Here is a 25,624-nt window from a genome sequence, read left to right as displayed (position 1 = left end):
TAGTCCCAGCTACTCGGGAGGCTGAGGCAGGAGAATGGCGTGAACCTGGGAGACGGAGCTTGCAGTGAGCCGAGATCGTGCCACTGCACTCCAGCCTGGGCGACTGAGCGAGACTCTGTCTCAAAAAAAAACAAAAAAAAACAAAAAAAACAAGGACAAAGCAATTGTAACAATAGGTGTATAAACTAAATCTAGCTTCTAAAACTAAAGCCTGTTAGATTTCACAGTGATAATGCTTATATTTCCAAGTACAGAAGAAAGACTAGATGAGACCAATTATTCATCCCTCTACTTGTGTCTTCCTATCTCCCTTCTCCACTTTAAGCAGATGTATAAGTATCAGGCCTCCTGAAAACCTCTTCAAAGATGAGACACGCTATGGAGCATTTCTATGACTTATGTTTTTCCAGGGTGTGCCCTCAAGCTTTGGTTTAATAAACCTCAATGGACTCAGTCACTTGCCCCAGTCACTCATTTTGGTTAACATTTTGGTGACCATGAAGGAACCCTCTGAGTGGAGCTTAGCTCTTTAGGCCTGCAGCGATTCTCCTGTTTACGCTTGGTACCAACTATCAAGCTTTAGCTTTGACTGCTTTTGTGACTTTCTGAGGATCAGATGCTACTCCTTCTTGAGGTCACTGCTCTCCCCAGTTGATTGTTTGAGATCTGAGTTTTGTTTTGCCATGAAACTCCTTTACTCTTGGAGTTTTGCTCGCTTCCTATAAGGAAGGTGAGTTTTCTTCTCCTGTGCCAATGGAGAGCAGCCTTCAGCTTGGTCCCCTCCCAGGTAAGGAGCTGGGTTGGGATTTTGTTTTAGAATTTGATAGCTGCAGATTAAGGTTTATTGCTAGTTGGCTCTAACCTCTCTATTTTTTTTTTTTTTTTTGAGACGGAGTCTCACTCTGTGGCCCAGGTTGGAGTGCAGTGGCACGATCTCGGCTCACTGCAACCTCTGCCTCCCAGGCTCACGCCATTCTCCTGCCTCAGCCTCCCGGGTAGCTGGGACTGCAGGCTCCCACCACAACGCCTGGCTAATTTTTTGTGTTTTTAGTAGAGGCAGGGTTTCACCGTGTTAGCCAGGATGCTCTCGATCTCCTGACCTCGTGATCCGCCAGCCTCGGCCTCCCAAAGTGCTGGGATTACAGGTGTGAGCCACTGCGCCCGGCCGGCTCTAACCTCTCTTTATGCTTAGAGTGTTCAACAGTACGTAATTTGTGCAATCACTTGTTGTGTTTTTGATTTTTGTCATTCTTCCTTTGGATTTGACCAACTCTTGACCCCATGTAGTGTCCAAAACACCTTCCAACTTGGTCAAATCCAGCAGGAGCTCTACATTATGGTGAACCGTCCTCAAAATTGGCAAAAACACCCGCAACTGCAGGACACCAAGTTAAACCTCTAGAAACATGTGTCAGTTGAAGGAAATAAGATGTTTAACCCAAAATGTTTTTTTTGACCTATTTTGAGATGTCTGTTGGAGGGCCAGCAAGCAGAAGTGGTCCTGCAAAGCTGTCTTTCATGAGAAAATTGGCATCTGTAGAGAATCCCTATTAATACAGGCAGACTTTCTCTTGTCTGGATCCAGGAAAAATGAACTGAGCTTGATACCTTAAAGATCTGAAATAAATATTTACCATCTACTCTCTCTGGGAGCTGCTACCTGTGAAGTTTCATCTACATAACAAGACCATCTTTGTTAGCCGAGCCTCCTCCTTTCTCCCTCCCATAACCTGTCTTGCCACTAAAACCTGATGTACAACCATAACCTGTTTTTGGCCATGACGGAATCCAGGAAGATGATCAGCTAGCAAAAGGGTAAGAATTTATTTCCAGTGAGGCTCCTGGCTTCTCTTTCTCTGTGCAATCTGGTCAAGCAGACAATAAAAATCACCATTTCCTCTGGAAAATTTTGGTTAATGAGAGAAGATTTGTGTAGGACTAGTCTTGATGTAGTGACTCTGCTGTACTTTTTGGTACATTTTTGTGTATCAAAGCTAACATTTTCAAATTTTTCTTCCGTTTTTCTGACTTGGAATCATTAGAAATTAAAACAGTGCTTCTTCCTAAAGCCCTGCAACCTGAAGCTAGACAATTTAAGTAAACTTCAGGAGAAAAACACAGCATTATAGATCAACAGCCTTCATGCCTGCTGATGTATGGACTACTGAAAAGGCTCAGTTGTACACCTGATTCAGACTACAATCCAGAGGAATCTGCCACTGGAATTTGAAGATGCTTCAGAGACTCTAAAAAAAAAAAAAAAAAAAACTAGCCTATGGTCTGCTCCACATATTACCACATATTACAAGTGAGCCAACATATAACTGAAAGGTTTAGAGTGATGGTTGCCTAAAGAATTGCTTTAGTTGAAGAGGCAGCTGTGTAGCTTGAATAGGGTTCCAGGATTACTTTCCCTTTGTTCCTGTAACTTGACTTTGGTCTTTTTCTAATGAACTTCATGCCCTTCTCCATGGAACACAATGTCCTAAGAATGAACCTTCCTAGTGATGTAGGATCAGACGAAACATACAGCCAAAAACTCATGTTTTCTACAATGCTTTCTGTGAAAGATTTTGAAGAATAGGTGCTGGTCAGGTGCAGTGGCTCGTGCCTGTAATCCTCGAACTTTGGGATGCCAAGGCAGGTTGACTACTTGAGCTCAGGAGTTCAAGACCAGCTTGGGCAACAGGGTGAAACCTTGTCTCCACAAAAAATACAAAAAAAAAAAAAAAATGTAGCCAGGTGTGTTGGCATGTGCCTGTAGTTCCAGCTACTTGGGAGGCTGAGGTGGGAGGATTGCTTGAGCCTTGGAAGTGGAGTTTGCAGTGAGCTGAGATTGTGCCACTGCACTCCAGCTCAGCTGCCTGGGTGACAGAGCAAGACTGTCTCAAAAAAAAAAAAAAAAAAAAAAAAAAAAAGGGGGTAAATGTAAAGGGAAAAAAAAATCTCAGAACTCCCAAACTCTTTATGCCAAAGGGAAGTTCAACCTGGAGACTGAGTCATGTAACACCATAATCATTTCCTAAAATGAATAGCTATTACTACATGACCTTGTGTCAAGGCATTGTACATTAGTCAGACCTCCATGGGAAGGTGAAAAGGCCTCAGGCATCTCTGGATAACTGCCCTCACAAATTGTTCTTTGCTGCTCTCAAACCCTTTTTATTTTTTATACACCTTTTAAGATGTATATTCTCCCATAAAACAAGAATATGTCGATTATAACTTTAGGTCTGCAATCTAAGTCTAGTTCCTAAGAATAAAGCCTGTTATATTTCAGACTGATAATGCTTATCTTTCCAGGTACAGAACAAAGGCAAGATTAATCATTCTTCTGCCTACCCCACCTCTTCCTATCTGCCTTCCCCGCTGTAAGGAAACGTATAAACACCTGGCCTCGGCTGGGTGCAGTGGCTCATGCTTGTAATCCCAGCACTTTGGGAGACCAAGGTGGGTGGATCACTTGAGGTGAGGAGTTCGAGACCAGCCTGAGCAACATGGTGAAACCCTGTCTCTACTAAAAATACAAAAATTAGCCAGGTGTTGTGGCACATGCCTGTAATCCCAGCTACTTGGGAGGCTGAGGCAGGAGAATTGCTTGAACCTGGGAGTTGGAGCTTGCAGTGAGCCGAGATCATGCCACTGCACTCCAGCCTAAGAGACAGAGTGAGACTCCATCTCAAAAAAAAAAAAAAAGAAAGAAAACCTGGTCTCTTGAAAACCACTTCAGAGAGAATGCAAGCCACAGAGGTTTTCTAGGACTCATGTTTTCCCAGGGCGTGCCCTCAAGCTCTGGCTTAATAAATCACGATTGATTCAGACACTTGCCTCAGTCACTCATTTTGATGAATTACCATAAGTCTCGCACAGGTCATCATGAATCCACTTTCTGCCCAGGTGATGTGTACCTAGGTGAGTCAGACGCCCATAAGTTAAACACTCTTCTCTCTTTTCAGCTCCTCCACCCTGACGACTCAGTGCTATGTGCTCTGGTCTGGCCCCAGCTCCCAGGTGGTTAGTATTGATCTAAGAAAGCAAGGGCAGGAAGGGCAGGCTGAGAAGGAAGATAGAGGCCACGAGGCATGGAAAGAGACAGGTGGGGCTGTCATTATTCAAAGGCCATACTCTGGGTGTGTTTTATGACCGCTTCTGGATTTGAAATCTTCTCCTCTTTGGGACCATTCCAGGAAGTCACCCTCCTCCTACTTCCTTCTCATTACACTTTCTGTCCCTAGCATACCTCATTTGTGGCCAGGGAATGGCTGTGCAAGTAGTTGACAATTGAGTAAAAATGACTTTGTATATGACTGGGAACCTGGCCCTGTTTTTTTTCCAAAGAGATTGAGGTCCATAAAAGCCAGCTTTTATTCCAGGCTGTGCAGTTGTGAGTGTGGTGTTAGGGAACAGGTGCATAAGTGAAGGGTGAGACTGAAAACAAAATGCTGGCTGTTTGTCAAATCCTGAGAGTAGAGGGGGCAAAAATCATTCTGGAAGGTGGATGTCATTCAAGAGACCTTGGAAATCTTAGGGTGTCCTCTGCCCAGATGGGGAGGGGAATGAGGTTAAATTATGGGTTGGGAGACAATGGGTACACTACTTCACTTCTCTGTCTCAGTTTTAAAAATCTGTAAAAATGGGGATGGTGGCACTCAGGATGTTTTGTGAGGACTGTAGCTAGCTAGAAAGTTCTTAGGATAGTGCCTGGTGCATAGTGAGTGCTGCATTAATATGAGCTATTATAATTATGGAAATAGGCAAAGGTGCCACCCTGGCCATCCAGCGTGGGTGGTATTTTCCAGCCAGAGTCCTGGCAGTCCACCTGGAGATGAAGATGGTTAAGAAGGAAGTTTAACTTCCAGGAGTGGAAGGACTGGGGAGGAGTAACTCATGCTCAACATTCTGTGAAAATACATTTATCCAACAGCAGGAATACGTGGAGTGAATGTGGCTTCTGTGGTAATTATTGTCTCCTGTTTGGGGAGCGTCTAAGAATGTGTTGTAGGCTCAAATGGTTTTTCCAAAAGCCAAGCCTAAAAACAGGCTTCAGGGGTGCCTTGCAAATTAGCATTCCTTTTGCCAAAAAAAAAGCATTGATTTTTTTTAATGGAAAGCATTCATCTTGCTAAAAAAAATCCCCTCTTGTGGCTTGGGTCATTAGTTTTGTCTCTGTGCTATCCTAGATTATAAGGTATAAAGAGAAAGACTAAAGAATGAATAAGGAAGTGCACATATAAATTAACAGGGCAGAATTGGGACGGGTATGTGTAAGTTAAGGGGACATAGGTATAAATTTTTTTTTTTTTTTTGAGACAGAATTTCGCTCTTTGTTGCCCAGGCTTAAGTGCAGTGGCGTGATCTTGGCTCACTGCAACCTCTGCCTCCTGGGCTCAAGCAATTCTCCTGTCCACTACGCCCGGCTAATTTTTGTATTTTTAGTGGAGACGGGGTTTTACTATGTTGACCAGGCTGTTCTCGACCTCCTGACCTCAGGTGATCTGCCCGCCTCGGCCTCTCAAAGTGCTGGGATTACAGGCGTGAGCCATTGCGCCCGGCCATATGTACACATTTTATGCGAACATAAAAAGGACTTCTTGTTCTAAACAGACCTCTCCATATAAATAATGTGGGCTTTCTTGAGTAGATAGCAGACTCCATCACAAGAACATTCCAGCAGAATCAAGAGAGAATGGGTAGCTGGCTTCTTTGCTAACTGGTAGGGTAGACTGTATAAGTTGCTGAAGAGAAAGAAGATGAAAGGGCAGACGGGTGAGGGTGAAAGAAACGGGATGTTGAAAGGAAGAGACTGAAAGGAATGTTTACCGAGGGCTCATCAGGTACCAGGCTCTGTGTTTAGTATCTTAATTTACTCTTGCACTGTCATTTTCTGATGCAGTAAGTGTCATCCTTGTGCTGCAAATGAGAAGAGACTGTGGGAGGTGAAGTGAGTGGTCCAGGATCATCCAGGCAGTTCACAGCAGAGCTGGTGTGTTTCACCTTAAAGTTTGTGCTCTGGCCTGTGATTCAGGCAGAAAGGTGAGACACAGAAGGAAGGCAAAGCAAATTTTTGTTGTGGGTGATGTTTATGAAAGTTACTTGTGTTAGGCAGAAAAATGATCTCCTAAAAATGTCCACATCCTAATCCCTGGAACATGTGCATGTTACATTATTTGGCAAAAGGACTTTGCAAATAAGTAAAGTTAAGGATCTTGAGATGGGAGGTTATTCTGGATAATCTGGGCGAGCTCAGTGTATTCAGAAGGGCCCTTGTAAGTGAAAGAGGAAGGCAGGAGGGTCGGGGTGAGAATGATGCAGCCTGAGAGACACCACTGGCCATGGCTGGCTGTGAACCCACATCAAGAGACAGAATTACAACAAATTTAGTTATAGAGCTAATTGGCTTTTATTTGTGATTTATGAATTAAAGCAGCACCACTCTACAAGTACAGTGATAGCTCCCCCTGGGCAATACAAGAACAGTGGGTTTTGTCAAATCGGAACAAGGAAACAGAACCACAGAAATAAATACATTAGTTAACATCAGATTAGTTCAGGTTACTTTTTTGTAAAAGTTAAAGTAGAGGGGACTTCTGTATTATGCTAACTCAAGTAGACTGGAATCTCCTGTGTTCTTTTTTTTTTAAAATTGGTTTTAATTTTTTTTTAATTGGATCTATCTTCTTCCTTAACATTTCAGTTGGAGTATGTAGCATTTAGCACCACTGGCTCAATGCGCTCACCTAGGTGAGAGTGTGACCAAATCTTAAAGCATTAGTGCTATTATCAGTTACCACCATTTGGGGCTTTTATCCTTCATGGGTTATGATGTTCTCCTGATGACACATTTCTCTGAGTTTTGTAATTCCAGCCAAAGAGAGACCATTCACTATTTGATGGCTGGCTGCATGCAGACATTTAAAGCTTTTAGAGAATACACTACACCAGGGAGTATGACTACTAGTATGACTATTAGGAGGGTAATACCAAGAGTTGGACTACGCACCTTAGGCAAGATACAAACCAACTAAAATAGAATAAAGAATGAGTCAGATGAATGTAGCCATTTTAACCAAGCAGCACATTTGTTAATTTCTACAACTTAGTCTCAGTGATACCCATTGTATTTAGCCATGTTCAACAAGAAGTGTCAGAAACTGCACAGACTCCTCCCTGTTCAGCTGTTAGGGAGCAATTCTATTATTTGGCATTGCAGGGCTGGGTTGAATTAAAACAGGGAGTGAGAACAGGTGAGTCTAGAAGTCCAGCTCTGAAAAGGACCACTGTACATTTGAACACACAGCTGTGTTAAAGATGCTGCTAATGTCAGTCATTGGGTGCACTAAAGGATCTCTTATTTTATGTAAAACGTTGGGATTGACAAGATAGATCTGACACTCTGTTAAGTTACCCTCTGAAGCTACTTCTTGTGAAATACTAATGACAGCATCATCCTGCCAAGCGAAAGAGGCAGGCATAAGCAAGGACAAATTAAAAGGGGGTAAGAGCCTTATCATGATGAGGAGTCTTGTTTTGACATCTTGGGAAAAGCTGTCCATAGTGTGAAGTCGTCAATTTCTCACCATGGTTTGCAGTTTGACTGTCTCTAGTTAGGTGAAGTCTCTGAGTGGCACACACCTCAGGCCTGAGGGTTTTCCCTTTAAATTTTCATTGAGTTGTCCATCTCCAGCATATAGGGCTTCAGGAGCAGAGCAGACCTTGTTTTTAGTGGTTCCATGGGATAAAATGGGATTGGAGGAGCTAGAAGAATTCAGGGTCTGGTCCAATCTATAGGTGGATAATGAAAACTAAAAAACAATAAGCAGAGCTGTGATGTCATAACAGGTGTACTATAGTTTTTTTCAACATAATTTTTCTCTTCATAGGCATCTCTATTTCTACCAAAGATAATCCCAGTAAGACATATTTGTTTTCCAAATAAGTTTAGTCTCATCGAACTTGGCCTCATTCTTTATATAAGTGCAACAAGAGTAGCAGGTGACCACACAGTCTTTTTTTTTTTTTCCTTTTGAGACAGAGTCTTGCCCTGTTGCCCAGGTTGGAGTGGAGCTCACTGCAACCTCCACCTCCCAAGTTCAAGCGATTCTCCTTGAATAGGAGTATAGGCCTATGTATAGCCCTATGTATGCACATGAATAGTATAGGCCTATGTGTGCACTCCTAGGCTGGAGTGCAGCTCACTGCAGCCTCTACCTCCCAGGTTTAAGTGATTCTCCTGCCTCAGCCTCCCGAGTAACTGGGATTACAGGTGCCCACCACCACACCTAGCTTTTTTTTTTATTTTTTATTTTTTATTTTTTTTATTTTTAGCAGAGACGAGGTTTTGCCATGTTGGCCAGGCTGGTCTTGAACTCCTGATCTCATGATTCACCCACCTCAGCCTCCCAAAGTGCTGGGATTATCGACGTGAGCTACTGTGCCCAGCCTGGGGTCTTTTTAAGTTTGTTTTACAGGAAGTTTTTATAAGGAATCTCAGATTAAACTTTTAGAAACCTCTTGACATGAGGAAGCCAAACCAAGGCCGACTTCAGACTTTTCCAGCAGTGCCTATGGCTTCATCTATGTATATTCCCAAATATAACATCCCAATCAAAGCCTGGGTAATATAACCAGTGTTTTCAAATGTATCCTGTTATAAAGGGAGCAGATTTTTATTGAGCAAATAACTATGCTATTATATTTATTATATAATATTAATATTAATTAACAATTACAATTAGTCATTAAATAATAATTATTAATTTATTAATAAATATTAATAAATTATTAAATAATGATCATTAAATAATTGTTTATCAATAATAATTATTTTATAACAATTAATATTAATAACTATATTTTTTGTGCAAATAACGATATTATTATAAACATATAAATATTCATGAATAATTTCCGAATTCTGGAGCAGTCAGGTAGGGAGAAAATATAGATGTTTCAATTTTTGTTTGCAAAAGTCTACTTCACCAAATTGTTGAAGCTCTAGATAGCTTAAAAGAAAAAATGTTTCCTGAAATCTGGGAAACAAAACAAAGAATCCACAAAATTTCAAATAAAAAATCATAAAAATATTATTTTCATTATTATCTTTTAGTCCCATGAAATGAATTATTTTCTCTGCTTACTCTTGGTTGGCAGTTTCATGAAGCTATCAGTTTGTTAAAATTTTGGAAATTCTTAAATAGTCTAATGGTATGATTTTAATGTTATCAGAAACTTGTATTCAAGAGTACATGTCGGAGTATTTTCTGTAAATATCCTCAATGAAGAAGCAATTTTGGATGGTAGCTGATTGCAAATGCTTTAAGGAAGGAAGAATCAAAATAATTGTCAGGGCTGGGCGCGGTGGTTCATGCCTGTAATCCCAGCACTTTGGGAGGCTGAGGTGGGTGGATCACCTGAAGTCAGGAGTTCGAGACCAGCCTTATCACCATGGAGAAACCCCGTCTCTACTAAAAATACAAAATTAGCCGGGCATGGTGGCGCATGCCTGTAATCCCAGCTGTGCAGGGGGCTGAGCCAGGAGAATCGCTTGAACCCAGGAGGCAGAGGTTGCGGTGAGCCGAAATCACGCCATTGCACTTCAGCCTGGGCAACTAGTGAAACTCCATCTCAAAACAAAAACAAAAACAAAAAACAACCCCCTCACCAAACAAAACAAAACAAAAAACAATTGTCAGTGAATGACAAAGATTGAAAATGAGTATGGTTAAACATCTGATGAGAGTTCATTATGATAAGAATGCATCTCCCATAGACATTTAGTTACTTCTGTGGCATATGACATTATGGCTTATAATCTGTTAGATTTCTGGGAATCTCTTATAATTTTTGGAACACTTACATCAATAACATAACCATAAATATAACTTAGAGAAGGTTTAGCATCACTTATCATTTGACAGTGCTTCCCATATAATGTAACATATCAAATAAGGCGGCTTTTCCTTTTAGTTTCTGTTTCTCAGATTACTGAGTTCTTGGTGGAGCCCATTAATGAATTAGGCCAACAAAGTATAGGCCCATGTATGTTGAAAAAGCTCCAGAGGTAATTCTAATCCTCCTAGCTAAAAACCATGGGTTTAGCCCCAAGTCCTACCTATTAGAACAGGGATCCTCCATCGTGGCTACACATTAGTAGCATCTGGAGAGGCTTAAAAATTACCAATGCCTGGGACCCAGTCCAGATCAGTAGATCAGAATTTATGGTTGGGGCTTGAGCATCCGTTTTTAAAAATGTTTCTGAGTGATTCCAATGTGTAGCTATATTTCCCATCAGATTTATCTGAATTTTTGTGGCATTCGCTCCTTTCTACTTTGGTATCATGATTATTTTTCAGGTCTTATCTCCTGTCTTGGGCTTTATGTTCCCTGGGGGTAGGGACCTTGGCTTCTTCATTTCTGTATCTGTTATGAACACATGAATTGATCGTCAGGAAAAGGTTCTCAGCCACATGCAGGATGTGTCCAAAGTTCACATATTAATACTACCCAGTCTTTGTTCTCCATGAAATAAGAGGTTGCTTGTGATGAAGGGTGTGAGTAAGTCCACAGGGCAGGTGGTGGAGGGGAGATCACCCTGTTTTTAGGTGTAACATTGAAACTAAGAATTCTATGTGCATCCGGGGTAAAGGGGCAGGGATGTGTAGAGAGTCAGACTCTAATTAAGATGGAGGAATTATACTGGGAAGTAGAGGTAAAGGAAGTAAGAAGAATTAGTAAAGAGAAGAAATTTGAACTTAACTAGTAGGCCAGAGCAGGTTTCTTTGGCTTCTTTTTTTTTTTTTTTTGAGACGGAGTCTTGCACTGTCGCCCAGGCTGGAGTGCAGTGGCGCGATCTCGGCTCACTGCAAGCTCCGCCTCCCAGGTTCACGCCATTCTCCTGCCTCAGCCTCCCGAGTAGCTGGGACTACAGGTGCCCGCCACCACGCCTGGATACTTTTTTGTATTTTTAGTAGAGCCGGGGTTTCACCGTGTTATCCAGGATGGTCTCCATCTCCTGACCTCATGATCCGCCCACCTCGGCCTCCCAAAGGGCTGGGATTACAGGCATAAGCCACTGTGCCTGGCCCCCTTTGGCTCCTTAAGTAGGTGAGTGAACTAGATTTTAGGAAGGTAATGAGGCAGTCATATGCAAGAAAGATTCCAACCTTACAACAAGGGGTCAAGCAGGATGTTGAACAATTATTGAGGTTTATGGGAATGGAGAAACTGACACAAGTGAGAGATGTTGAAAAAGGACGAAGAGGCTTTGACAATGTATTGACTCTAGGAAACAAATGAGCAGAGGCTGGGGATAATTATATCTAGGAGACAGTGGGGTACAGGGAGCATGAAGACCAGGGAAGAAGAGACCTGCAGGAATTAGTGCTGAGAAGCAGGAGTTTAGCGGTAGAAGGAGATCCAGTCCCAGATACAGGTGAAGAAGTTTTTTCCCTTTCCCAAGCATGGTGGTCAGCCCTGCAGGAAACATGGCAAGAGGAAAGGCGATCATACCTGCCAGTCTTCCTGAAATATCGAAAATACACCAGGGCTGCTATATCAGAGCCACCCTGGCCAGCACTCCAATCATGATGCCGACAGTGGCCACAGCTGAGAGGACAGGAGCACTTCCTTGTGGGAAGAAAAGAGAAGGAATGAAGGTGATGTTATTCGACAGTGGGGTCCCCAAGAACTAGCTGTCAACATGAAGTAGTCTTGACTTGTTCCTTCAAGGAATACACTAGTTTTGTGGGAAAGTTGCAATTTTTTTTCTCTCTTACCACGTTTCTAGGTTGGTGATCAGTCTTCTGTCAATTTCATCCTGTTCTTTCTGCACTCAGACATTTTTGAAGGCTTTGAAAATTTAAGAAAGTCTGATTGCTATTTTTGCATGTCATTAGAACTTTCTATATTTTTATGGTTGCATCTTTTTCTCAGTGTCTCAGTTGTGGCAGCCATGAATAAGAGCCTGTTGGAGCTCTATGGCAGGGACTTGATGGACAGAAGGCCCAGGCTAGTGCATTCTGAATTTACCATGTTCTTTGCACAGAGAACTCACATCCCATGGGCAACTACCAGGGGAAAGAAAGCAAGCCCAGGTCTGTGAGACCCTGCTTCACTCTCATTGGAGAGGGGTTCAAGGACTCCCCGTCGGTCTTGGGGAAACTCAGAACTGCACTGCTATGTAAAACTTCCCTCCTTCTCTTTCTCCTTCTCAGGAATCAGATCTGCATCGTGGTCTGAGGGCTCTCTTAGGCTCTCCTGTCACTGCTGCTCCACCTTCCCTCGTGGCTGTTTTACCCAGTGAATTATCTTGTACCTCTAATCCCATCTTGGCTGCATCTCAGTGGATGAAAGCTAACATACCAGGCTTGATTCTTTGCACTGTTTTTCCTCTCTCCCATGTTTAGCCAGTAACCATGTCCTAGTGAGTTTCCATTTGGTGCTTAGCCCTCACCAGTCATCTCAGTGCGATGGTTAATGCTAGGTTAGCTACTGTTGAGGGGCATGTCCTAGATACCAGGCCCTGTGCTAAATACTTTACCTGTATCTCATTTGATTTATACAGTAACTCTCTTGGGTAGACATTATTTCCATTTTACAGATGAAAAGACAGAGGCTTAGGGTGATGAGAAAACTTATCCAAAGTCACATGGTTAGTGACAAGTGGATTTAGAATTTGACTCTAGGACTACCTGACTTCAAGGTTAATGGTAACAGTAGTAATAATAATAGCTAATATTTGTGAAGCTTTTCTTTGTGTGTGGCATTTTGCTGAAGGCTTAATCAAATGTTACATTAAATCTTCAAAACGATACTATGAAACAGGCATTGTTATTTCCATTTTCATTTTTTCCACCCATCTCTTAGTGATGAGAATTATTGCAATTTTCAGTTGAAGAATTGAAGGCTCAGAGAAGTTAAGAATCTTGTACAAGAAATTGATAGTGGTAAATACTTACATTAAAGAGAGACCTCAAATCAACAACCTAACTTTACAAATTCAGGATATAGAAAAAGAACAAAATCAACCCAAAGATAGTGAATGAAGGAAACAATAAGAATTATAACTGAAATAAATAAAATGGAGGCTAGAAAAACAATAAAGGGAGTCAATGAAACCAAAAGTTTGTTCTTCAAAACAGATCAACAAAATTGACAATCATTTACTAGGTTGACTGAGAAAAAAAGAGAAGATTCAGATTACTAAAATCAGAAATGAAAATGGGGGCATGGTGGCTCACACCTTTAATTCCAGCACCCTGGTAGGTCAGAGGATGAGGGTTGCTTGAGGCCAGAAGGTCATGACCAGCTTATGCAACATAGGGCGACACAGTCTCTACAATTTTTTTTTTTTTTTAAAGCTAGCCAGGCATGATGGCACATGCCTGTAGTCCCAGCTACTCAGGAGGCTGAGGTAGGAGGATCACTTGAGCCCAGGGGGTTCAGCCTGCAAGTAAGCTATGATCAAGCCACTGCACTCCAGCTTGGGTTGGGTTACAGAGTGAGACCTACTCTCAAAAAAATTGATGACATTGCTACCAATTCTACAGAAATAATAAAGATTAAAAGAGTGCGGTAAATAATTGTATGCCAACAAATTGGATAACCTAGATGAAACGGACAAATTCCTGGAACACACAAAAAAATCTGAATAGACCTATAATTAGTAATAAGATTTAGCCAATAAAAGCATTTGACAAAATTCAACATTCTTTTATAAATAAAAACACTCTGTGAATGGAAGGAAACCACCTCAACATAATAGAGGGATACTCAATGGAGAAAGACTGAAAGCTTTCCCTGTAAGACCAGGAACAAGACAAGGATGCCTGCTTTCCCCACTTCTCTTCAACATAGTATTTTAAGTCCTAGCTGGAGAAATTAGGCAGCAAACAAACAAATAAACAGACATCCAAATCGGAAAGAAGTAAAATTATCTCTGTTCACAGATAACTTAAACTTATATGTAGAAAACTCTACAGGGTTGGAATTGTTGCTGGTGACCGAGGGCTTGGGCAGCTCCGCTGTGCAGAAAACAGAGAGAAGATTGCCCTGTGTGGCACCTTTGATTCCTCTGCAGGCATCGTTCAATCAGAGTTGGCATCTCCCACCCCTCAGTCCACCCAAGTCCTTAAGAGCCCAGGGCAGGTTTGTGTGTCAGAAGACGGATGCACAACGATCTGAGGGCTCAGAGATCGAGGCCACCTGCTTTGTGTGGGAGAAGTACAGACTTTCTCAAATGTGAATAGGGCAGAAGCATTGAGTCTTGGGCAGATACAGGACTGACAGCCACAGCTTCTGGCACCTCTCCTGTTTCTTCCCTGACTGGCTGACTGCCTGGTCTTTTGGGGTACTCACCTGGAACATGCAGGTGCTGTTTCTTTCAGCTGCACAGTCCCCCACCACCCAGCCAAGGTGTGTTTTTTCTGAGGCTTTGCTATTTAAGGACATCCTGGAGATGGGTGATGATGGGGATGGGGGTTTGAGCGGGAGACCAGAAGCAAGTCTAGAGGTGAGTTCAGGGGTCAGGCTGTGGGTCACAGGTGGGCAGCTCTGCCCAGGAGTTTGATGGGAACAGAGTTTCATTTTGGGAGGAAGAAAAGAGTTCTGTGGGTGGGTGGTGGTGATGGTAGCAGTACAACGGGAATGTGTTTAATACTACGGACCTGCACACGTGGAAGGGTTGAAAAGGTAAGTCCTATATTAGATGCATAGTGGCTGGTAGTCTTATCCTCTCTATAAATACACACTTTTTGGCACTGCCCCTTCCCTGCCATGCAGAGTCCCCATGGCTGAATCTCCCTATGTCTCCAAGTGTGCGTCACTTGCTGTCCTCTGTGCTGTGTCGCATGTGCTGTGCCCACAGTCTTATACAGCCAATGACTTCAGAGCCAGGACACAGCTCAGCAGTCTGTCATGAGGCTCCATGTCTTCCCATTTTCCTGCGGCCTGATCCAGGGGAGGCTTTGGTGTTGATTAGCATCTTGATTTAGCCTGATTCAGGACAGACACCTGGGCACCTTCTCCATATGCCCTGGTTCCACCTTAGGTGGCTTCAGGATGGGGTCAGTCAGTCACTTGGGGTGCTGGGAGCAGAGATGGGGGCAGAGTCTGAGCTGCTCCTCCATCACCCAAGGGGCTTCCTCTTCTCATTTAAGGAAAAAGTGTGAGTTCATTTCAAAGCCTCCTTGTCCCTTGTAGCTTATGGAGTAGGTAAAAGAACACAAAGAAGTGACAGAAAGGGAATTGTTGGTGACAGAGAGCAGCAACTTGACCCTGAGGACCCTTCCTCCTTTTTTCTCTGTGAAGCCCCTTTCACTACACAGGGCTCAGTGCTGAGGGAGCCCCCTTCTCTCATTCCAGGATGGACCCAAAGCCAGACATGAGAAATCAAAAAACAAAAAACAACAAAAAACAAAAAAACAAGGGGAAAAGAGTCTGCAGAGGTGAATTGGGAGGGTCCAGGGGAGAATTTGGGATTTGCTTGTGCCCCTTGGACACAGGTTGGGAAAGAAAATTTCTTCCTGGCTCTTCTCTGAGAGCCAGACTCCACCTGAAAATGTGATGCTAGTGCTTCATGGATCCACTTACCAGAGACTGTGATCATCGTGACTGTGGTCCTGTTGAGGCCAGTGGCCGAGTTATGGGCTTGGCACATATAGGATCCGCTATTATTCACAGTGATGTTGGGGATAAAGAGCTCTTGTGTGGATTGCTGGAACGTCCCATTGATAAACCAAGAGTACTGTGCAGGTGGGTTAGAGGCTGCGTGGCAGGAGAGGTTCAGATTTTCCCCTGGACGGTAATTGGCCTTTGAGGGGGAAATGGTGGGGCCATCTGGGCCATCTGGAGGAAAGAGAATAAAGCCACAGGTGATGTTGTCAGAGGGAAGCATAAGTTCCTGGTCTGTGGAAGGGCCACGGTGTCCCCCTGAGCCATGTCATAACCCTGAAGTCTCAACCAAACCCCCACTATGTCCCCTGAGCCAAAGTCTGAGACATTCACCTGTTTCTCCCATCAGAAAATGTGAACCCTGAGCCTTAAGGACATCCTGGAGATAAGTGATGATGGGAATGGGTGTTTGAGCAGAAGTAGCACAGGAGACAGCCCCTCCCCTCCCATTCTTGGTCAAGGCCTGGTTTGCCCAGGTTTGCTCAGGGCAGGAAGTCATGGCCAGCCTGGGTGAGGGTCTGAGTCCTTAGACCTGAGAGGGACTGAGAGACCTGGACTCTGGCTGTGTGGATTTGGGCTGGCAGCCTGGGCCACAGAGGAACAGAAGATACTCACAGAGGACATTCAGGGTGACTGGGTCACTGCGGTTGGCACTCGCTGGGTTCTGTATTTCACATTCATAGGATCCTGCATCATTCCTTTTGACGCTGAGTAGAGTGAGGGTCATGTTGCCATTGGACAGCTGCAGCCTGGGACTGACCGGGAGGCTCTGACCATTTACCCACCACAGGTAGGTTGTGTTCTGAACCTCAGGTTCACAGGTAAAGGCCACAGCATCCTTGTCCTCCACGGGGTTGGAGTTGTTGCTGGAGATGGAGGGCTTGGGCAGCTCCGCTGTGCAGAAAACAGAGAGAAGATTGCCCTGTGTGGCACCTTTGATTCCTCCACAGGCATCTTTCAATCAGAGTTGGCATCTCTCACCTCTCAGCCCCCTTGAGTCCTTAAAAGCCCCTGGCAGGTGTATGTGTCACACAACAGATGCACGATGATTTGAGGGCTGAGATTGTGTGAGATCAGCTGCTCTGTGTGGGAGAAGCACAGTCTTTCTCAAGTGTGAATTGAGCAGCAGCATTGGGTCATGGACAGACACAGGACCCGGGGTCACAGCCCCTTGTGCTTCTCCTGGTTTCTCCCTGACCAGCTGCCTGCCTGGCTTCCCTTGGAGTCCTCACCTGAAACATTCAGGTGCTGGGTCTTTTCAAGCTTTAGTCCTACTTTGCCCCCCTGGCTGTATTTTCTGTGTGGCTTCCTTTTCTAAGGACATTCTAGAGATGGGTGATGATGGGACTTCTTATTGTCCTTAAACCCCAAGGATACTGTGCAGCCTGGCCTGGGATTGGATCTTTCAGCAGAAATAACACAGGGGACACCAGGGGACACCAGGGGCAAGCCTGGAGGTCAGTTCAGTCATCAGGCAGTGGAACCACAAGGTGGGGCAGTTTTTCCCAGGTGTTTAATAATGACTGACTTGAGCCTGTGACCCCTAAAGATAGAGCAGAATTCAGAGAATGATCTAGAAGACAGTGAGGGGGACAGGCAGGAGCTGCCTGAATTTCACAGCAGAACCGTGTTCCTTTTCTTTGGCCTTTAATGTTTCTTCTCCCTCTGTGGAGGGCAAGTGAGGACCCTGTGGCTCTCTCCATAAACACATGTGGATGTTTGCAAATGCACAGCTGAGTGGTGGAAAGGGGGAGCATGAAATGCTGCAAATCTGACTCTCAAGGACCATGTGTGTTTGACAGATATGAGACAGAAATTTGAGAAGAAGTTTTGCAAATATTTTCTCCCATTGGACATTATGCTAAATGCAATAAGTCACTCACAGGACAGATACTGTAGGGTTCCACTTATATGAGGTCCCTAGAGCAGTCACACTCATGGAATCAGAGTAGAACCATGGTTGCCAGGGATTGGGAGAGGCAGAATGGGGAGTTAGTCAATGGGTGTGCGCTTTCAGTTATACACAGGATGAGGTTCTAGAGATTTGCTGTACAGCTTGGTACCTACAGTTCATACGGATTGAGTATCACTTACGCATAAGGCTTAGGACAAAAAGTGTTTTGGATTTCTGACTGTTTCTGGATTTTTGAATATTTGCAGTAGACTTACCCGTTTAGCACCCTAATTTTGAAAACCCAGAATCTAAAATGCTCCAGTGAGCATTTCTTTTCAGCATCACTTTAGTGGTCAAAAAGTGTTAGATTTGGGAGCATTTCCGATTTTGGATTATTGGATGTGGGATGCTTGACCTGTAGTGCTGTAATTTGCTTTGAAAAGTTTGTCAGGAGTTTAGACCTTATGTTATGTTCTGAATATAGTAAAAAATAAAAGAAATTTGGGGGAAACATTTAATTTTTTCCATAAGTGGAGATCGTTACTAATGGCCTAAAGATCGAAGATCAATGGCTGGAAGTAGTATTTTTCTTGATAACATACTAAGGTTTAGGTGTGCTGTGAATTCCAGCAGGATCATATTGTCGTCAAATGAAGATGCTGACGTTGGTTTGAAATTAGCAACTCCCTGAGTAGAGAGAGGCACATGAGTCCTCTTGGGAGGATAGAACCAGTAGGAGAGGAAGTCTTAGGTGTGTGTCAGTTACATAAAGGAAGGAACGATGCCAAATTAGAAGCAACGTGTGTTATGTTAGTAAATTTAGAAAGAGCTCCCTGCCCCTAATTCCTGTGCAGTTAGGCAAATAGGGAAGGAGCCCCAAACAGTCATGTGAAATGCTTTCTTCCTCTCCTGTTAACCTGAGAAAACACAATGAGAGTTTAAGTTCATCTAAACTGGGCAGAGTCTATGTGAGACTCCAGTGGCTGGTGCACTTCTCAGTCCAAGGGACCCCACCTTATGACAATGGCATCATCATGAGGACACAGTAGTGTATGTGGAATGGGCAGCAAACCCATCAGACAGCACCTGCCTGGCCGGCTCCACCTGGGGAAGGTCCTGGGGAATGACTGGAGGATGTGAGCCTCACACCAAGATGAGGACGGAAGTCAATGGGTGAAATTAGCCTCTGGGCCTTGGGGAAAGCAGACCTGTCATCCTGCCTCTGACTGCCTGGTGAATCAGTAGAGACTGTATGGAGGAGTCGCTTGTCCCTGTCCCGTGGCCTGTTCCACATGTCGGCCTCACTGGGGGAAAGAGCCCTGGATGGGGACACAGTGGAAGCTCGTTCTCCTGTTGACTTGGGGACATTGGCTCGTGATGGAGCCTGGCAGGGGCAGCTGCTCCAGCTGATTTCTGTGCCTTCTCTGTTGCCTGGGATGTGGGCCAGGACACAGTGTGAGCAGGAAGGGAACAGGACAGCCAGCCTTGTTAGAGGGGTTTTCTGGGGAAGGCCTAAGGGTGGAGGAAGCTGTGCAGGGCAGGGCATCCCAGCTAGAACGAAAGGAGAGGAAAATGAGGGACACAGAGGAGCAGAAAGAGCCAGAGATACCCATGGCAGTGAGCAGTGGGGGATACGGTGACCTCAGAGACCCCAGGGACCAGGAGCCTCTTGGGTGCCCCAGACCAGGACCAGGGAGACCTGAAAACCCTCTAATGACCAAGGAACCCCAGAGTCACATGAGATGGGGTAGGTTTAGGGACAGGGGTTCAGAGGGATGGAACATGGGTGTCAGCCCCTGAGGGACAAGAAACAGGTGGGCCAGAACCTCATAGGATTCTGCATTCAGGAGCCGGTCTCTAAAGAGGTTATGGATCCTTTTTTCATTCCTTCTTCCTTTCTTCCCTTTTTCATGAGAGAACTCCTGAGCGAGCGTGTGTCTCACTTTGGGCCTGTGCTGGTGCAGGGTGTGAGTGGGGAGAGAAAGCAAAGTCCTCTCCTTTATCCTCCCATGGGAGTGACACCCACACATTGGGAAACAGGATTTCAGGTGCAGTGAGGGGACTGTGGATCGAAGGGAGAGGCCTGGACAATTCCAGCACTGACTCTGTTATTTGAGGCAGGTGATTTAGTTCTAGAGTAAAACTGATTAATTCTCTGTTTGCTTCTTACTTTCCAGACCAGAATCTCCACTTCTGAGCTGCGGATGCACAAGACAAAAGGAAGTGAACCCATGACTGGTCTCAGGTCTGCAGATGCCTAACAGCAAACAGCCCCATCCACCCCCGGTTGAGGAGAGGAGGGGGCTGTGGCTGCAGACAGACCTCATATGTCTCTAATCTGCCACCTATGGCCTGTTTGACCCTTGTTAGTGACTGTCTCCCTGTCCCTCAATTTCCTTTCAATAAGTAGGATAAGTGCTATTTGGCTGTGAGGTTGTTTGTGAGTTAACCTCAAAATATTTACAATTACTTGATCTCAGCTCTGCACAGAGGAGCTGCCCAAGTGAACAGTATCTATGATTATTTGCTTCCAAGACAGAGGGCCCTCAGCCTGATCCCTGGTGGACATGGAGCTGCCAGGAGCATCCTCTCTTCTCTGTTCCTCCCCTTGGGGACTCTGAACTTCCCAGGGAGTAACCTGTGTCCCCCAGGGCAGTGGGCTCATGCACTAGTAATTTTTTCCATCTGTCCTTTCCATGCTGAGCCTCAAGTGAAGGAGGAGGCCCTATCCTCAGCTAGATGAGGCTCTGGGTGCTGGGACCTGGCTGGTGACCAACTCCAGGAGTCATGGCCCTTGGAGAGCTCACATCCTTGCTCCCAGCCAGCCCTGCCCAAGAGGCCACCACACAGCCCTGGCACAGACTCCCCAGGATCACCTGGAATCAGGAACCAGGGACAGGGCTTTGTACAGGGGCTCAGTTCTGGGAAGAGTTGAGCTTCTCTCTGAGGGGTCCCTAGGGGGACCCCTCAGGCCAGGCCCTGATCCAGTTCTCCAGGGTCTTTCTCAGGGTCAGGTCCATGGGGAGACCATGGGGTGCTTGTCTGACACTGACCTCGCCCTGCTGAGTCCCCCCATCAGACTGTCCTTCCTCTGCAGCGAGTGTCTGCAGGGTCTGGATCCAGGAAAGGAATTCTGATCTGTGGAAGTTTGTCTCCCCCGTGTGTGTCCTGCACTAAATGTCCAAACCCTGATACAGGATGTAATGCAGAGAGGGCCACAGGCACAGCCCAGGCCTGACAATCCCATATGTGGGAAGTAGAACTGACCCCCAACACCCAGAGGTCATGGGGGAATACTCACGGTATACATGGAACTGTCCGGTTGCTTCTTCATTCACAAGATCTGACTTTATGACTTGTAGGGTATAGAATCCTGTGTCATTCTGGGTGACGTTCTGGATCAGCAGGGATGCATTGGGGTATATTGTCTCTCGACCACTGTATGCGGGCCCTGGGGTAGCTTGTTGAGTTCCTATCACATATCCTACAATTAGACGGTTGCCATCCACTCTTTCGCCTTTGTACCAGCTGTAACCAATACGATTCTGGGGCAGGTTGTGGGCAAGTAGAAGAACCTCCTTCCCTTCTGCGACATTGAACGGCGTGGATTCAATAGTGAGCTTGGCAGTGGTGGGCGGGTTCCAGAAGGTTAGAAGTGAGGCTAGGAGAGAGGAGAGAGCATCGGTCAATATTGGGACCTATGCATTAGGGTGGAAAAACGGGGCCCTGGGTCCTGAGCAGGTCTCTTCACCCCTCCACATTGGAGCGTGGGTGTGTGTGTGTGTGTGTCCTACTGAGTCAAAGTCAGCAGTGTGACACCCCCATTCCTTCAGCACCTTTGACCTTGGCATTTCCCCGTGTGGAATGCTCTTCCCCAGGGGTCTGCATGGCTCCCTCCCCACTGGCCTCAGGTCCTGCTCACATCAGGGCATTCTTGGGAGATCCCTTCCCTGACACCCCCTCTACAGACCCTGGGTCTTTTCTTTCTGACCTTTCCCTGCTCTGTTCCTTCCAGGGCTCTTGTCAACACCTGACCTCACATTCTAGATCTCTTTGTGTGTGTGTTTTCCTCTTCATGACAGCATGAGCTCTGTGATGACTGAGACTTGTCTGATGCTTGTTGTATGCCATTGACTAAAATTGATTGCAAATGCTTGTGGATGAGTTAATGAGTGTATCTGGTGGTTATTTTTCAACTTCTGATTGGTGAGTAAGGGCAGCGTTTAGTTTCCTTGTTATATTTTTATTTGGAGTGTCACCCTGATGCAGTTCTGATTTCTATCATTTTTCTTTTTTTTCAAATTGTAATGACAAATGATGATTAACTTGGAAAACATGATCAATTGATTTTCCTCCCTTTTTATCAATCCCAGTTTAGTGTGACTTTCCTGTTGTGACCCCTGTCCCTCTCTGGTGTTCTGTTTCCTCAGGCTTCAACAGAAGCCCTCTGTCTCCTCTCAGAGCCTTGTCCTCCCCAGGAGACCCTAGCCAGTCTCTGTGCTCCCTCCTCCCATCCACTCCGAGGGAGTCCTCCCCTCACCTGTGAGCAGGACCTCTTTCCAGGGGACATGCAGTCTGCAGGGAGGGGCTGAGGGGGGTCCCATGGTCTCTGCTGTCTTCTCTGTCCACCTCTGTGTAGAGGAGCTTGAGCTCCAGGAATGCTCTGGTCAGGGCTGCTGTGACTGTTGGCCCTGCTGTCCTTCCTCCTTCTGTGCTGAGCCTCCTCTCAGGGCAGAAGCATTTCCCAGGGTCACGTGGGTCATGGGTGCGGTCTCTGTTCAGGAATCCTCTATCCCCTCCCCTCTTATTTCTGTCTCTTTTGTCCCTCCTCCTCTTCCCTTTCTGTTTATATTCAGTTCCCCAGAAGATGCTCTGAGAAGCAAGCTTGTTTGGACCCCTGTTCCATAACAGGACGACCCGCCCTCCCCAGCACGGACCTCTGCTGTGTCTGGGCCTTGGGTCTGTCAGCACCACACAGAGAGTCCCTGGGGTCCTCAAACCTGGTGTTATTTTCTCTGTTACAGAGAAACCCCTCTATGTGTGCAGGATGTTCCTAGTGTTCTCACATGTCTGGGAAGGTTGGATTTACCCCCAGCAAGGAGGTCACAGAGATGTTTGGGGTCCTAGGAGTGGACACATCCAGGGCTAAAGCCCGGGTCTAAGATTCTGAATTGTTCTTTCTGCAGTGTTATGTGACTCTAATTTCCTGGGAGTAACTGAGAATGAAGCTGCATGGTGCTGTAGTATTATGTCATCCAGACCCCAGACATTTCTAGACCAACTTTATGATTTTCTCTACAGCTTTACCACCTTTATTATTATTTACTTCATACTTTTTTTGCAATTAAATTTAGTTTACAAAACATCCTTGTCTTAGCAGGGCTCAGTGGCTCACACCTGTGATCTCAGCTACTCAAGAGGTTGAGGTGAGAGGATGGCTTGAGGCCAGGAGCTGAAGACAAAATATTTTTGTCTTATGCAATATTGTCCATGAAATCAGAGATTTGATGTGTGCTTAATTTTTTTCCTGTCATGCGTTAAAATAAACACAGTTAAACTTAAACAAAGTTTATTTATGTTTCACCTAAAATCAGTTTTGGGAAACGCTTATATAGTGGCATAAGCATGGAATTTATATCCAGATAGACCTGGGCTCAGCTAATGATTCTGTCACTTAACTATGTTGACTTGGACAAGTCACTTGGCTTCTATGATCCTTGATTCCCTGATTTGTAAAAGGAGGATGGTAAAATCCTCCTTGCAGAGTTGTTGGGAATATGTGGGAGCCCAGTGCCCAGGCGGGTGTTGAGTACGTGATGGTTATCATTGTGTTTATTGCTGTGGAATTCTGGTTATTTTCCAAAGAGAGTGTCTATGCTGGAATATTGGGCTTGTGGCTTTCTGCTAACATGCATGTGTGAAGAAGTTACTTTTGCTTGTTAGGACTTGTGCATCTGCCATTATTTTTGTTTTCCAGTTCTACTACCTATTTTCTCTGTGATGTTGGTCAAGTTGTCTAACTTTTCTGTGCCTCATTTACCTAATTTGTGAAATGTGGGTAACAGTACACTAGTGTGGGTGTGTTATTTCCCAGCTCCGACCACTAGAGGGCATAGAAGCACCGGCACCTACTAGCAATGGGCATATGGGTGCCCATGGTCTGTAAACATCATTCTCCCGTGAAAGGAACCAGGGGTCCCTGGAGAAATAGCTGATCCAGGGCTGGGGCAAGAAAGCACGAGAGGAGACTTGTGGGGCCAGAAGTAAACATTCTGTGAGGCCAGAAGTAAGGAACTGCTTGAAAAATGATGGGGTTGTGTCAAAAGTCACAGAAACCAACTAGAAGGAGCTCCCAATGGCCAAATTTTGGACAATATCAGCGACATAATAAACAATGCCAGCCACTTGGGGCGGTGGTTTACGCTTTGGCACTTTGGCAGGCCGAGATGGACGGATCACTTGAGGTCGGGAGTTCGAGACCAGCCTGGCCAACACAGCGAAACCACGTCTCTATTAAAAACATGAAAATTAGCTGGGTGTGGTGGCAGGGACCAATAGTTCCAGCTACTAGGGAGGCTGAGGCAGGAGAGTAGCTTGAATCCAGGAGGCGGAGGTTGCAGTGAGCCGAGATTGCGCCAATGCACTCTAGCCTGGGCAACAGAGCAAAACTCCATCTCAAAAAAAAAAAAAAAAAGGGGGGGGGGAGATATAAAATAAGATTAGATTTTATTTTGAGATTTATTTTGGGAATGGAGGAGCTATTATTTCTTCCAGCCACTAAGTAGCTCAGACTCAGGCCCGCATTACAAACTTTACTTGGCTGGGAAACAAAGCTCGAGCCCAGCGCCACCCACCGAGGTGGTTTGTGATGGCGCCCCCTGGCGGCTCAGCGAGCTTTCCCCAGTTCCTCACCCTAGTGCTTTAGGAGCGGCTTTAGGAGCGACTTTAGAAATTCCACTCAGTCCATTTATTGAACCCTTTCCAGGTCACACTGAGGTTCATCTAATCTTCACAACAAGTCTGTGTGAACAGTGGTATTTATTCATCTTAAGACGATAAAAAGGCTAAAAAAAAATGAAGCGACTTGTCCAGGGTTGCAAAGGGAGTGACAGAACCAGGATTTGGATCTAGGCCCCCCTGACTTCCAGGCTGAGGGTAAATGCCTAGATGAGTGTAAATGTGTGGCCAGGTGGAGAACTATTGGTATAAAGCAATGTTTGTCGACTAGGGGTGGTTTCCCTCAAGGAGACATTTGGCAATATCTAGAAATATTTTTTGCTTTCATGAAGGAAGAGGGTGCTTGAGGGAGGGGGAAGGCTGCTATTGGCATGTAGTGGAGAGAGGGCATGTGGATGCTGCTGAACATCTCACAATGCACAGAACAGCCCTCACCACAAGGAATCGGTCAGCCCAGTTGTCAGTAGAGCTGCTCTGAAGCCCTGGTTTGATTTAGAAACCTGAGGACGCATTCGTGCGGTTAGCTAATGGTTGCTGAGTGCTGAGCTGGATAGCATGAGGGATATGGAAACAGTGCACCAGTCTGTGCTGCCAAGGAGGCTGCAACCTCGAAGGGTAGTGGGTGGAGGCAGGAGAGACACAGGAAGGTCTTCAATATAAGGCAGCAGATAAGTGCAAGAAGAGAGAGTCCAGTAGGGCTAAGCCAGCTCTCAGGATGGAGAGTGATTGTCTGGGTGTGGGAGGAGCTGAGCACTTGTCTGGCCTGTGGGAAGATGGTTTTTGAGTTGAGTGTATCTGCAAAGTTGAACTGGTGGGAAAACACAAGCCCTGTTCAGGGAAGGGCAAACAGTCTAGTTTGGGTGGAGAGAGAGAGTAATTTTTAGTGAGTGGAGGGGGTTGCACTGGAAACGGAGGTTGGGGCTAGAGCTTTTAGTCTAGGCTGAGGACTCTGGCCTGGGTGTCTGTCACAGTGATGGAAAAACCTTCCCTTCCTGAATGGTGGTTTAGGCCCCAGGGCTATGGGGCTCAGCAGCTTCCAGAGCGCTCTCTCTACAAAGCAAGGAACATTGGAAATTGGAGTGGAGAAGGCTGAACATCTCCTGA

General features: G+C 45.3%; 1 protein-coding gene across 1 annotated transcript in view; it reads right to left on the bottom strand.

The window, feature by feature from the left end:
• The window catches only part of LOC100976543 (CEA cell adhesion molecule 6), a 910,921-nt gene extending 888,754 nt beyond the window's left edge, over positions 1 to 22,167 (bottom strand). Inside the window, 4 exon segments of the mRNA XM_034946101.3 lie at positions 15,589 to 15,843; positions 16,285 to 16,563; positions 20,865 to 21,224; positions 22,104 to 22,167. Coding sequence (XP_034801992.2) covers positions 15,589 to 15,843; positions 16,285 to 16,563; positions 20,865 to 21,224; positions 22,104 to 22,167 — 958 coding nt within the window.
• Positions 22,168 to 25,624: the final 3,457 nt, after the last annotated feature.

Source organism: Pan paniscus, chromosome 20 (assembly GCF_029289425.2).
Source record: "Pan paniscus chromosome 20, NHGRI_mPanPan1-v2.0_pri, whole genome shotgun sequence".
Taxonomy (NCBI): Eukaryota; Metazoa; Chordata; class Mammalia; order Primates; family Hominidae; genus Pan; species Pan paniscus.
This window is presented reverse-complemented; position numbering and strand designations above follow the sequence as displayed.